We start from the raw sequence: 14,123 nt of genomic DNA, 5'->3' as shown, positions 1-14,123 counted from the left end.
ATATGACGTCCAATTTCATGTTACCCTCATCCACACCCCTCCAGTGCCCCTGCCCCCACCTCAATTTTTACTATATTAAGAATTGAGCTATTTTCATAATGTTGGTGTCGTTTCCATATGAAACGAACACCCCGAAAACGAATATAAAGTGCAATTTTATGCTACCCGCATCCACACCCTTCCAGTGCCTCTGCCCCCAACTCAATTTTCACTATATTGAAAGTTCAGATATTTTCATAATGTTGGTGTCGTTTCCATATGACTCGAACACCCCGAACACGAATATGAAATCCAATTTAAGTAATGTTTATACGTAGTTCAATGTATGTGTACTGAGCAGGTACCTACATCGCCAAAACTTCGGATATAACTATTCAACAAAGACACGAATGAAACGAAAATGATAAGATATCACTTATTGAAACAAGCGTACCATTCATTATTCACAAATACTGCTCCATTCATGTTCACTAATTCAAACAAGAGGACAAAAATTTGGGTCATCGGGCAATTTAAATAATTTCGTCGGGGTTTCCCATGTTCGTCGTGCATTCCCTTTTTCATGGCGTGAATTTTCTATGCTAGTCGTTCAAGGTCTGTCGTTCAATGCTGTCGTTTTAATGACCAAAACTGTCGTTAAATCCCTGTCGTTCAAAAACACGATTTCGTCGTGGGATTTTTCTGTCGTGCAATTCACTTTTTCTGTCGTTCAATTAAAGTTTTCCCTTTCAGTATTGCCATCTCTGAGCATCAAATCTAAAGGTATTATTAAAATGATTTTATTTATTAATTTGAAACAAAATATACAATAGGTAATAGGTAGATATAGGTTTAGGTATTCAGATATGTACTACCTTATTGCATAGATTTTCGTAAAATGCAAACAAATAATATCGTACCTACTTTTTGCTTAATAAATCACTAAAAATACAGTAATCAAGCGAATTACGAAAAATGTGATTTGAAACACGCCATTTTTCGAATGATTTTTGATTTTACTTGACAAGAGTGTTTCATCTACTCGTATTAGTGTTATATTAATGGTGAATTATTGGTCAGGACCATTCCATTTTATTATTTTATTCTTATAAAATAGAAATTCACAAGTATGTAGGTACATATTTCAAATCAAATCAAAATCTTTATTCTGAGTCATGCTTATAAAGGAAGACCTCAGGTCTATTCCCATGAATGCTTTCGGCGAATCCAACTCTCCTCTTCTCCACATCGATTACAGTGTAAAACTTTCTGGTGAAAACGTTTCCTATGGTCCAATAATCTGAGTGAAACGGACCGACTTGCGGTATCAACCGAACTATGCAGACTTGTTGATCATTTTGCATCAACTGTGGAAATAATTAGCTGCATCAAAGTTTTATTGTGCATCTCAATTGACCTAATGCGATCCGGGCTATCGACAGAATCACCTTTTCGTGAAAAGCTGATACTTTTTTCCCACAGCCAGTTGAAGTAGAAAATGGCATTGTGGGGATGTTTTGGACACTGCGATAAATTCGTGTTAATTTGTTATGTTTGGGTGTAAGAATGCCTCAGTTTTATCCGACAAATCCAGAAAAGACTTTTAATGAGTCTGGAATGATAAAATGCTGATCAACAACGTTTGAAGTTGCCTCCTGAAAATATGTCGATTTGAGCAGGCCAGCACTGGCTGAAAAATATGGCATAAAAAAGTTGACTCTTCGGTATTGCCTCACTAATATTAAAAACAATCCGAGTCAACTGAAATTGTGGACAGATACTGACAATTGATTCCTAATGGATTGAAATTTGGATTTCCAAAAATAAGCATTCAAAAAAACGCCATTTCTCAGCATGTCCAAAACATCCACTTATCGTGTCCAACACATCCACTTATCGTGTCCAACACATCCACCCAAAGTGGTGTTTTTTCAAAGTCCAATGGTTTGTTCAATAAATAAGTCATTCAAGCTTGGCTACGAATAATATGTATAATGAAAAAGTGACCATATAGTCATATATGGTGCTTTCCTTATCACCAAAAGATTTTTTGTTTCAAAATGATAGCTACTTTTTTATAAGACTTCCACTACTAGGGTCAACTACTGGCCAGGTTACCTTACTCGAAAAAAAATATCTGTGAAAAAAGACTATGCAAAAAAAAAGCACGAAGAGGCACAACGTGAAAAAAAAACATTATGTGATATTGAAAGCTCAAAAGCACTATGCAAAAAAGAAAGCTCAAAAGCACTATGCAACATCAAATGCACAGCACAATACTAAAAGCTCAAAAGCATAACCAAACACTGAATGAACCTCTCTGGAGCACAGCCAAATCACAAATGACTGGTGGGATTTGATTCTTCAAGGGTATAGCCACCTGCTTTTGTTGTAGGAGACCCTGCCCTATGATAGTGCAGTTCCTAAGATGGTGCAATTCAAATTTCTGGCATCTAGCAACGCTGATGTGAAAACCAACTGCACCCTGTCTTTGTGCTTCACATCTTTGACTTTTAAATGTAGTTGTACCCGCTCGAACAATTACCTTGCTTTCTTGAGAATGTACATATTTTTGTTTTTTTGCTTAAAAAGTTCGATTGTTGCAATTTTTTGCCGGAAGCTCTTCCAAATTGGTTTCATTACTTAAGTGACTGAAAGTATCTTATAATGAGTGAAATTTCATCTACTTTTTAATGCGCTAATCAGTTTTTTCATTAGTGTTTATGTTCATTCAAAATTGACTAAAATTTGAATTTGAATAACCAGTCCTATGATGGCGCAGCAGCAAAAGCAGGAGCTTTTCATCAACAAAAATGGGCAGATTTAGGTGAATCATGTAGTGTGCCTAATGTTACATGTTTCTGTTCAAAATACAGTGGCGTTGCGATAAGTGAAAATTCAGGGGAAGAAAATTTTTGTTTCACTTATCGAGTCTTTCACATATAAAGGTTTTAGTTAAAGAGGTTTTTTTTGGTTAATTTTCACTTATCAAAGTTCGGATAAAAAAAACAAAAAAAAATGAATTTTTATTGATTTTTTTTATGTTGTTTTTTTTTACAAATTGATACATGAACACCTCAAACGTATTATGAATTTATAATTTGAAAAACTGATCAATTTTTGATTGCACTTGTGCTGAGCTATGTTCCACAGTTTTAATTTTGATCAAAGCAGTGAAGTGTTCATTAAGTAGATCCTTCCTTCTGCTGCTCCAAAAATTCAAGAAATACTCATAATACTCAAAGCATGAGAAAAATGAATTCTTTCATTAAAATTAATGTTGTTCTACTTTTTAAATCACAAATTTTCTAAAACGTTTGCCCTGGCTTTATTCGGACCATTCAAGATGCTGCTTTTGAAAATGTTGAGAATGACAAAATTGAATTAAACAGAAAAATTCCACACATACTTAACAAGTTCTCTTTCACTTATGGAATCTGAATGAGTCAGTACCTTTCAGTTAAAGAGGTATTTTCACTTATACAGGTAAAACGCAGACAGCATTTCACTTGTAGAGGTAAACGCGATAATTTTGGGATAAATCATAGTTTCAGTTAACAAGGTGGCCTTTTTTCACTTATTGAGGTTGATTTACATGTAAAATTGGTTCATGGTGAAGGGAAGGAGGTTTTTATTTCACTTATTGAGTTTTTTTCACATATCGAGGTTTCACTTATTGCGACGCCACTGTATTTCATAAAAATGTATTAGGTATTGCAAAAAGATTGAAAAAAGTGGGATTGTCAGCCAAATTCACTAAAAAAACTCTTAACAGCCTTTAGACAAATAAAATGGGGTAAATTAGGGATCCTAATGCATTCAACATGATAACCCAGGAAAAAAAGTTTTATAGAGTTTTATAAAAAATACCCACTTATTTTCTATACAAAATTTGTCTCTATCAAACTGTATACAACTGTATAAAATTTTATGAAGTTGTATGCAGTTGTATACAATTTGATAGAGACAAATTTTGCATAAAAAATAATTGGGTATTTTTTATAAAATTTTATATGTAGTTGTTATGAAGACAAATTTTAACATTGATTCAAAATTATTCATGAATTAATGCAAGATCATTTGATGAATAATACATTTTGTGGATTGTGGGCTTCCAAAGCATCCACTTTTTATCAAAAATCAAGTCCCACGCTCGTACCCCCCAGGTCATCACTTCACTACACATGACACTTTGAGTGGAATAATTATGAGGGATAGTCGGAAAGTAAGTTTCACATGGCTGAAAAAGTATGAACGCGTGCACATTTTTTGACCAAAATTGGAGGAAATATAGTTCAAACATTCAACCAAATCTGACAAAATTTATTCTGCATTTGGGCGCATTGTTCTTATTTTACAGTGTGATTAGTAGAGTGCTGATAAAAAACATCCGTCCAAAAATTATATTTCAGAAAAAATTAATTTTCCAAGCTAACAAAAGAAAAATTCATTGGAAAATTGATTGAGAACCACTCAAGACATACCATAGTAACATTATTTTGGTTCAATCAAAATCCAAATGAAGTAGATTGTTCAGTGATAATCTGCTGAATGTCGGCATTGTCAAAAGTCACTCAGCACCAGAAATTTTGCAACCATCACATGAACAATTTACAGCGCCAAATAATGTGCCAACTTGTAAAAACATTAGTATGATATGATATCTTTTGAGTAATTCTTGATGAATTTTACTCATAATTATTACAACTGAAAAATTTTTTTTTGCTAAATACTACATTTGGACGGATGTTTTTTATCAGCACTCTACTAACCACGCTGTAAAATATGAACAATGCACCCAAATGCAGAATAAATTTTGTCAGATCTGGTTGAATGTTTGAACTATATTTCCTCCAATTTTGGTCAAAAAATATCCACGCGTTCATACTTTTCCAGCCATGTGAAACTTACTTTCCGACTATCCCTCCTGGCCTCGTAGAAGAGACCAATAAAATCAATATAATTATAGAGAATGACGCAGTACTTTATCTAAGAGTACTAACTATACCATTTCATTTGATACAATTGTATCATTTTTGATAAACTTATATAAAAATGTATATGTTACCGTAAAGTATTTACTCCAGGTAATGTATGAAATAACTAGTTATTTCCTAGTTATTTCATACATTAACGAAAAAGTATTTAATTAAAGTAAATTGTTCACAGTTCACCTAGGTAATGTATGAAAAATCTAGTTAGGTATTCCATGAAATAGCTAGGTGTGATCAGTTAAATCATGAAATGAGCGGTTAAAAATCATTTTATTACAAAAATATAGTTTTGAGCATGATAAAAAACATTAGTGACAAAAAAAGCTTCCAAAAATTGAAAAAAAATTATTTATCACAGCACTTTTTGCTCGCATGACACTTTGAGTTGCACTTCATTCCATTTTTTACTCATTGGCAACGTTTATTTTTTCAACTTTTTCAACGGATATGTAAAAGTAGGGGTCAAATGGGTTAATGGGTCATCTTCACCAGTCAAAACTTTTTTTCATGTTTTAAATCAAAAATCACATTTTTTTCTCGAACTTTCAATTTTTTTAAATCGACTTTACGACATAATGCCATCCCATTTTTTTAATATGCTGTTCAACATAAAAAGTTGTCCATAATATTTTTTTTTTTCAGAATTTCTGAGAGCCGGAATGACATGAAAATTACGTTTTGAAACTTTTCAAGCTAATTTTTCATTAAAAAAAAGTGGCAACACTGATTTTTTATGATATCACCAAAAAGCCTTTCAAAAGTTCAAAACCTCTAACTATTGGAAAAAGTTCCATTTTGGTAGGTAGGTAACTTATCACGGTTATCGAGTAATCCACTGCTGAAATGGATAATATTTCAAGTTCACTGAAAACTTTGAAAACCCCTAGCAGCCTTTAAAAAAGGGCTAGAGGGCTGCGATTTCTGCCATTGCCCCATTGGTTATCCCTTCGGAAGGTCTTTCCACAGGAAAAATTTCAAAAAAATCGCCGATTCCCCCCCCCCTTACAACTCCTTGGTTGAATTGACGTGGAATGACCCCTCATATATGTTCCAGCTTTTGAATTAACCTTCATTTCTTACTTTATCACAGTTCATTCATTGAATTCACACTTTAACTAAGCACACCTCGTGTATGTATGAAATAACTAGGTAAAGTGTAGAATAAAATCCGATTTCACACTTTTTCGTTAATGTATGAAATAACTAGTTATTTCATACATTACCTGGAGTAAATACTTTAACGGTAACATATACAATATTGTCTATTTGATAAAACTACATGAATTTTGATAAAAAAAAAAAGAAAATTTAAAAACTAACACCATATTTCATATTTGATCAATTTTATCAAATTTTATACAGCTGAATCAAATTCTATACAAATGCATACAGTTTTAAACAATTTTATAAACATTTATACAGTTAATGCAAAATATCCATTCTACTGAAAAAATGTTCAAGTATACAATTTTAAAAACTGCATACAATTGTAATCATATTTGATACACCTTTATAAAAAGCTATTTCAATTTTGATGAAATTCTATGAAATTTTATGCAATTTTTATAGAACTCTATACAAGTTTATAAAACTTTTTCTCCTGGGAATTTCAATCTAATTCAAAAGATACTTATAGTTACAGTTTTACTTCGAAATTGGATTTGTGCCATCTTGGGAATGAATTTGCGCTGTTGTGTCGGCACATTTGACCTAACTTACCTACAATTCATTTGATTGAGACAAGAGTTTGAAACCAAAAGTTTTCATGTTTCTGATAGTAAGTAGTAGATAGTCTGAGGGACCTACCATCAAATTTTTGTCCATTTTGGTTGGATACTTTAGGAGTACCAGGCTTCAGAAAAAAATTGCTTCCTCTTAAGGCAAGGAAATTTATTTTTCAAAATTGAACAATGGAAAAGATTTTACAACCCCTGCGGTGTTACATACTCAAATTCATAAATTTCATTTCTAAAAAGAGGCAGATAAGAAATCTCAATGGGTGGTAAAAACCTTTTTAATTGTTCTATTTTGAAAATTTGAAGTTCAGCTCCATGTGGAGCTCAAAAATGCTCTTCAAAATTAAATTTTCACCACCCATTGTGTTCCCTCAATTCAATAAAAACCGACAGATGAACACAATGGGAAAGGTTTTTACCACCCATTGTGATTTTTTATTTGCTCTCTTTGAAATGAAATTTCAAAATTTATGTAACACCGCAGGGGCTGTATAATCTTTTCCATTGTTCAATTTTGAAAAATAAATTTTGATTTTTAGTAAAATTAAACAGTTGGGAAATGTTTTTACAACCCCTGTGGTGTTACATAAATATTTTGAAATTTAAGTGATGTTGAGAAAATTTCAACATTCTTCATCAACCCCCCTCCCCCTCCAAGAAACGAATCTTTGAATTTTTGGTGTTTATGTGGCAGTTTCTCCAAAAGGGGAGGGGTTGGCAGCTCAAAAATTTGTATGGAGAGTTTTTACATCAAGGGTGACTTTTTGGGCCACTTTAGACCCATTATGGATCAGAGGCCGTTTGGTACCCATCTTATAGGGGAAGGCCCTTCTGTTTCATGACGAGCACCATTTTTTGAGAGAAATTTCACGTAGACTTCTTTTTGCAAGCAAAGCTTACTACGTAGTAGTTCCTTTGAAAAATGAGGTTTTCAGTTTTTGTTCAAAAATGGAGGTTGCATTTCTTTTTTTTTAATGCATTCTTTCTTCAATAGCAAAAACAGGTTTTCGTTTCCCTTTTCTGTTGGAAGCTGAAGATTGAATTTTCTCATCAAAAAATGAAGTTTCAAACTTTTTTTAAAAACACGCACCACGTGCAAACTGCTCCGTCTCGCACTCTTGTCAGTGGCACTGATTGCCCCATTGGTCTATTCTCTGAAAAGTCTTATGGTTAACAAGCACGAATAATATTGGAGACCGACGAGACCGTACTGTTATATACCTGTTGGATGTAATCATTCCCATCAAGAGTGAAATCCGTGCCAGCAATTCTAAACGTGATACTCGGTAACGTATGAACGGTTTTGCAGTCAACCTGTTTTCAAGTAGGTAAACGATTTCAATAGGTACTTATGTTCAAGAAAATTATAATCACTATGCTGCTTGAATGTTGAGGAAGAGAAATCAAAGCGAATAATATGGCTGAATACTTAAAATCAAGTAATTGTTCTAACCTCCTCTAAATTCCCATTTTTCGATGTTGTGATGTGTAATACTTCGTGGATTTTCTCTATGTCCTTGCTTGGCACTCTAATGTATGGAAAGTCGGGTTCGACCATGAAAACTCTATCTAGGAATTCCATTGTTCGAACACTTTTATCGTTATGATGTAAAAAAATACTGTTTAAAAGTAAACAAATGTAAATAAATGTTTGGAGGATACTATTACTATATCTACGCGTCATCGAAAGTTTCAGTTTGATGATCATAAAAGACTACCTTTGCGTTGTAATCGACCATCCCCACGTTATGTTTGCATTAGTCATAGGGACGTATTGCAAGTTACCTCGAAACTTTGTCTTGTCTTCGCCGCATAACATCAATTCAGAGGTACTATAGTCCCAAGGATAACTGTAATATTTCAACATAGAAAATTTCACGTTTTTTCTAATCACAGAGAGCAAAGCGAAAGATAGCTAGGTAGTATAGGTACATGGGTATATGAAGTAATTGAAGTATGCTATTTTAGGAGCAAATTATATTAGCAAGTAGAATAGATACACATATAAGCCAAAAAATGAACTTACTTGGTGTAGAATGAAAATTTCTTCTCTAATCCAAGTTTTTTGCAGTGTTCTAAGAATTCTTCATTATGAGGATGCAATGACACAGCACCAGATAGTTTAATGTCGAACTCGGGCAGCATTGATGGTCTTACATGAGCAAACTCTACTTTTTGTATCTGGATATTACCTATCTGCAGTAAATAAGCATATTAATGAAGTACCAATAAGTAGATATGTTAGTCAAAAAAAAAAAAAAAAAAAAAAAAACCGCTGCTTACTTTTTTCCTTTTTTTTTTTCAAAATTATTTTATCTAACATTCTTCGAAAAAAAACATCGCTTTTATTTAAATGGAATCGCTGCTTTTTCAGCGTTATGAGGGTTTTTAGTGGATTTTCTCCCGTCTTGATTGATTTTTAAGTATATCTTGAATTTTGGTATGGTGATTTTTTTCCAAAATAATTTTTCCATGATTTTGCTCTGAATTTTGATGATTTTTCCCCCTGAATTTTTTCCGAATTTTATCACCTTGAATTCTCGTGATTTTTTCATGAAAATCTTCCCTCGAGCTTGTGTGGTTTTTCATCATTTCCATCATTTTGTTTTGAATTTCATTGATTCGTTTTTCTGCCTAAATTTTTCTTCTGAATTTCGGCGAAACCTTTTTTTGTAGAATTTTCAAGATTTTTAATAACATTTTCTCCTAATTTAGTCCTAAATCTTGAAAATTGTTTCTGCCTAAATTTTTGCAGAATTTCCCTGTTTACAGATTTTTAAAGTTTTTTTTTGGACTTTGAGACTTGATGATTTTATTTGGAATTTTTTTGAGGATTTCTTCAAGTTTTATTCTTTTGAATTCTCATAGATTCTATTTTCTAATTTTTCGACGATTTTCCTTCGTGAGTTTTTTTTTTAAATTCTTGTGATGATTTTTCTTTAGTGCTTTTTATCTTAATTTTTTCGGTGGCGGTTTTCTACGTACTTCTAATCGAATTTTTATTCTGGAATCCTCGTGATTTTTTTCAACTTTTTAAATTTTGACAAAACTCTGTTTTCTAGTTCATTTTGAATTTCGCGATTTTGATTTATTAAAAGATGATCACGAAGAGATTTTTCAACATTATTTTTGGACTATTTTTTTCTCCAGATCTTAATTTTTGCTCTGCTTCCTCGTTTGGTTATTTTCTCTCAATTTCAATAATTTTGTCGCCTTTTGTGTCAATTTTTGACAGTTTTGATGAAGGTTTTTTTTTTCTTTTTGAAGCAAGGTATATTTTTTCGTATTCGAATTCTTAAAATTATTTTCACTAATCACTTTTTTTCCAAATTTGGATTGCAATCTCCCCCCTCCCCCGCCGCCTTTTCCTGTTAATTTTATAATAAGTTTCCCGTTCTAAAACGAGTCTTCTCATTTATGCAATTTTTTTTACAAATTATTTTTTATTATTTCTCAAACACTCAATTTTTTTGGTATTCTTGTGTTCGATTTTTTGAAATTATTTTGATTGAAAGATTGAATTTCGTTCCTCCCTGTTTCGGTAAACTTCCCCCTCTTCTTTCAATTTTGCAATTTTTTTAGTAGTTTAACACATTTTTCGATTATGTTTCCGGAATCCATAATATTATTTTCATGCGTTCTTTTTGTATTTTAATCTACGAGTAGTTTACTTTTGAAATGTTAATAATTATCTGTTTTGAGCTTTTGCTAGGTTGTTTTTTTTCAAAAATGGTTGGTATTTGAATTGTGATGTTTTTTTTCTGTGTTTTTTGAAAAAACTGCTATCAAAATTTTCATTACGGTTTTTTTTTTTTTTTGTTTTGTAATCTAAAATCAAATGTAATTTTTTGATTTTGAATGCATTGAAGTTTTTTGGTTGCCACTTTTTTTTACATTAACATTTTTTGGGTACCTAAAGTTATCTACTTTTTTTGAGAAAAATTTGAGTACAATTCCTGCAAATCAGTTTATTGTAATTTTTCCTGGTACATTACCTCATATTACCTGCAACTTTTCGGAATGTTAGATTTTGAACTTTTTTTTCAAACTGTAATTAAAGATAGTAAAAATGATTTTCCCGGGCCACAATTTTTATCACGAATAGATAAATGTTTGAATTTTCGATTGTCGCCAAAATTTTAATTTTTTTTCGTTCCGGAAGAGTTTGAACCTATGTACCTCGTATTACCTGCGCTTACCCTATAAGTTCTCAAATTTTCTCTTTTTTGTTCTCCATGTTGTAGCGCGCTCATGCTATTATGACGTCACCGTTCGAGATCGCGATGATGAACTTTTATTTTCGTTGGTCGTCGATGTTTTGTGCGTACTTACCGAAAATGTATCAGTTCCTCGATGACAGAACCAACGTCTACATCGGTAAGTTGTCGAGTTTTTGTAGTTAAAAGTCGTGTGGTTATAAGTCGTGTGGTTTTCTGCAACAGTGGTACCACGTATTATTATTATTATTTCATTAGAGCACCCTCTTAAAGTACTACAATATGAAAAAAAGTTCAAAATTCCACACCACGTACACAAACGGAGCAATTTGCAACTGAAATTTTCCATTTTTGGCCTCTTTGGAGAACTTTAATGCCCCCAAGTATTTTTTATTCAATACAGGCATATAAACGCACAATTATACCACCAATACTAGACGCGAAAAGTGCGTTTTTATGAGCGACTAAATGAAACGAAAATAATGTTCACATTATTGTCCTAGGAAAATAATAAACATTCATTACGTGGCCGCACTGCTCGAATCCTATTGTTTGGGATGACGCGGAAGGTGACAAAGTCCGATTATTACGGGGAAAAAATTGTAGCAGAAACAGGAGATCCACCACCTCCCCCTCCCTCCAGCCCTAAGCTTGTTTTCCTTTAATCATTTTGGCTACACACTTTATCTGCGAGTACGCACTACGCATACTTCGGTTGTCGTGTCGACTCATAAAAACGCTTCTTCACGTCTAAACATTGATGGTATAATTGTGTATATTTATATGCATGTATTGAGTAATAGTACATTACATTACTAGATTAATAATGTGGGTGATTATGAACGAGTGCAAAGTTACTGCGCGAGTCGAAGACGAGCGCTGTAACTTTGCACGAGTTCATAATCACACACTTTATTAATCGCGTAATGTAAGGTGCTTTACATAATAAACACTCGTAACCTCACCATTTTACACTTCTGTTGTTTAGATGCAAAAAATGTGCGTCTATGAGTGACCAAACTTCACCAGTTCACCGGTTAAATTATGTCCAAACGTAACGCGTACGTAATGAGGAGTTTCGCGGTGTTGCCACATAACACCACGTACATAATACGGCTATTACGTACGTGTTTGACCCGGCATTAGGTCGCTCATAATGACGTACATTTTGCATCTAGCGACAGAGGTGTAATGATGAGATTACGAGTGTGTATTACGTAAAATACATTACACACACAAGTTCAAAAAATGTGGGTGATTATAAACGAGTGCGAATTGCAGGACGAGCCGAAGGCGAGGACTGCAATTCGCACTCGTTTATAATCACCCACATTATTGAACTTGGTATGTAATTTATACTATTTTAAATTTATACACACGCGTAATAATTCTGCTTATTTTAAATTTTTGAACAAAAGGCAAAACAGAAACTTTTTGCACTACCCTTTGATAAAATAAATAGCAGCTGAATTCTTAGAGGCGCAGTTGATTAACTAAAATACAAACAATTTCGCCAATGTTGGAATAAAGCAGGTGCGCAATTTGATTCATTTTTTGCTATTGAGTGGGCGCCGCTGATGAACGCTCAATTATAGCCATTTTATTGAAAAATTAAAAGTCTGCCTGTATCGCCGTGGACTGTATAAGCATTACGTCTATGCTGAGTGTAATGGAATACGTTTGACTTACCGTCATGGCAATATGAACCTTCACAATAATTTGTGAGCAGTATATTGTAATAAACTGTTGTATCGAATGATATGTTCAGTTTCTGTGGCGGGGTTCCAATTGAAATAGTTCCATAAAACTGTAAAACATTTTTCGTTGCATGAATATTCGTTGATTTCAATACTGATTTTTTTTCTTATTAGTGATTTTTGCTTTTATGCTTACCATTTGATTTCTATAACCTTGAGGATCGTTTATTGATAATGGTATTCTTTCAAAGTATAAATCAACGTGTTTTTAGTCATTGGATTTGAAAAGCACATAGATAGATTCAGTGTTAGTGAAATTAAATACCTAAGTATCTAGTAATTACAATGGAAAATCATAAATTAATGTTTCTTACCTGATGCCATTTCCTCCAATGTGGCGAATGCTTATGAATACGAATAGTAATACACGGGTCATTCCATGCCAAATCGGCGGATTTTTGCACGAGGGGTCTTCGATTTTTTTCAAAATCAGATCATTTGTAGAGGTCATCAAACGATGACGAATGACGCAAACCGGACATTTTTTCGATTTTTTTTGACGGAGCTGTGGCGCTTCAAAGTTCTCCAAAATGGCCGAAAATGGAAAATTTCAGTTGCAAATTGCTCCGGTTGTACGTGGTATAGAATTTTGAACTTTTTTTCAAATTGTAGTACTTTGAGAGGGTAATCGACGAGTGATGTCAAAATCAGTGTTGCCACTTTCAAAAACCTAAAAAAATCGATTTTAAAACTTATAATTTAAATATAACCACGATCTCGGCGAGTAAAAATTCTGAAAAAATTCTCAGTTTTAGTCCTTTTTATATAGAATAACATATCAAAAAATTGGACTGGCATCTTTTTTCATTTTCGAGAAAAAAAAATTACAAGTTTTACAATTGCTGCAAAAGTACCATCCGAAACCTAAAAAATGAAAATTTTTGCATTTTTGAAATATTTTACCAATGTGTAGACGATAATGTGAAAAAAATCCCCCTCCCCCCAATTTGTCGACAAATTGACGAAAAATGCATTAATTTCACTCTTGAAATAAAAATTTATAGCACGAAAAATGTCAATTCGTTGACAAATGGGGGGAGGGGGATTTTTTTCACATTATCGTCTACACATTGGTAAAATATTTCAAAAATGCAAAAATTTTCATTTTTTAGGTTTCGGATGGTACTTTTGCAGCAATTGTAAAACTTGTAATTTTTTTTTCTCGAAAATGAAAAAAGATGCCAGTCCAATTTTTTGATATGTTATTCTATATAAAAAGGACTAAAACTGAGAATTTTTTCAGAATTTTTACTCGCCGAGATCGTGGTTATATTTAAATTATAAGTTTTAAAATCGATTTTTTTAGGTTTTTGAAAGTGGCAACACTGATTTTGACATCACTCGTCGATTACCCTCTCAAAGTACTACAATTTGAAAAAAAGTTCAAAATTCTATACCACGTACAACCGGAGCAATTTGCAACTGAAATTTTCCATTTTC

The 14,123-nt window shown here is 32.8% G+C and overlaps 1 protein-coding gene across 1 annotated transcript; it reads right to left on the bottom strand.

Annotated features, from left to right (window-relative positions):
- Positions 1–826: 826 nt before the first annotated feature.
- LOC135837813 (lysosomal aspartic protease-like) lies at positions 827–13,684 on the bottom strand. The gene is made up of 9 exons (XM_065353207.1): positions 12,998–13,684; positions 12,820–12,865; positions 12,616–12,733; positions 11,042–11,142; positions 8,736–8,905; positions 8,428–8,559; positions 8,163–8,328; positions 7,931–8,023; positions 827–1,346 (listed from the first exon to the last, which is right to left on the bottom strand). The coding sequence occupies exons 1-9, from the start codon at positions 13,132–13,134 to the stop codon at positions 1,143–1,145; spliced, it is 1,167 nt and encodes a 388-aa protein (XP_065209279.1). The 5' UTR covers positions 13,135–13,684; the 3' UTR covers positions 827–1,142.
- Between the last annotated feature and the right edge of the window lie 439 nt (positions 13,685–14,123).

The sequence above is a fragment of the Planococcus citri genome, chromosome 2 (genome assembly GCF_950023065.1).
Source record: "Planococcus citri chromosome 2, ihPlaCitr1.1, whole genome shotgun sequence".
NCBI classification, from domain to species: Eukaryota; Metazoa; Arthropoda; class Insecta; order Hemiptera; family Pseudococcidae; genus Planococcus; species Planococcus citri.
This window is presented reverse-complemented; position numbering and strand designations above follow the sequence as displayed.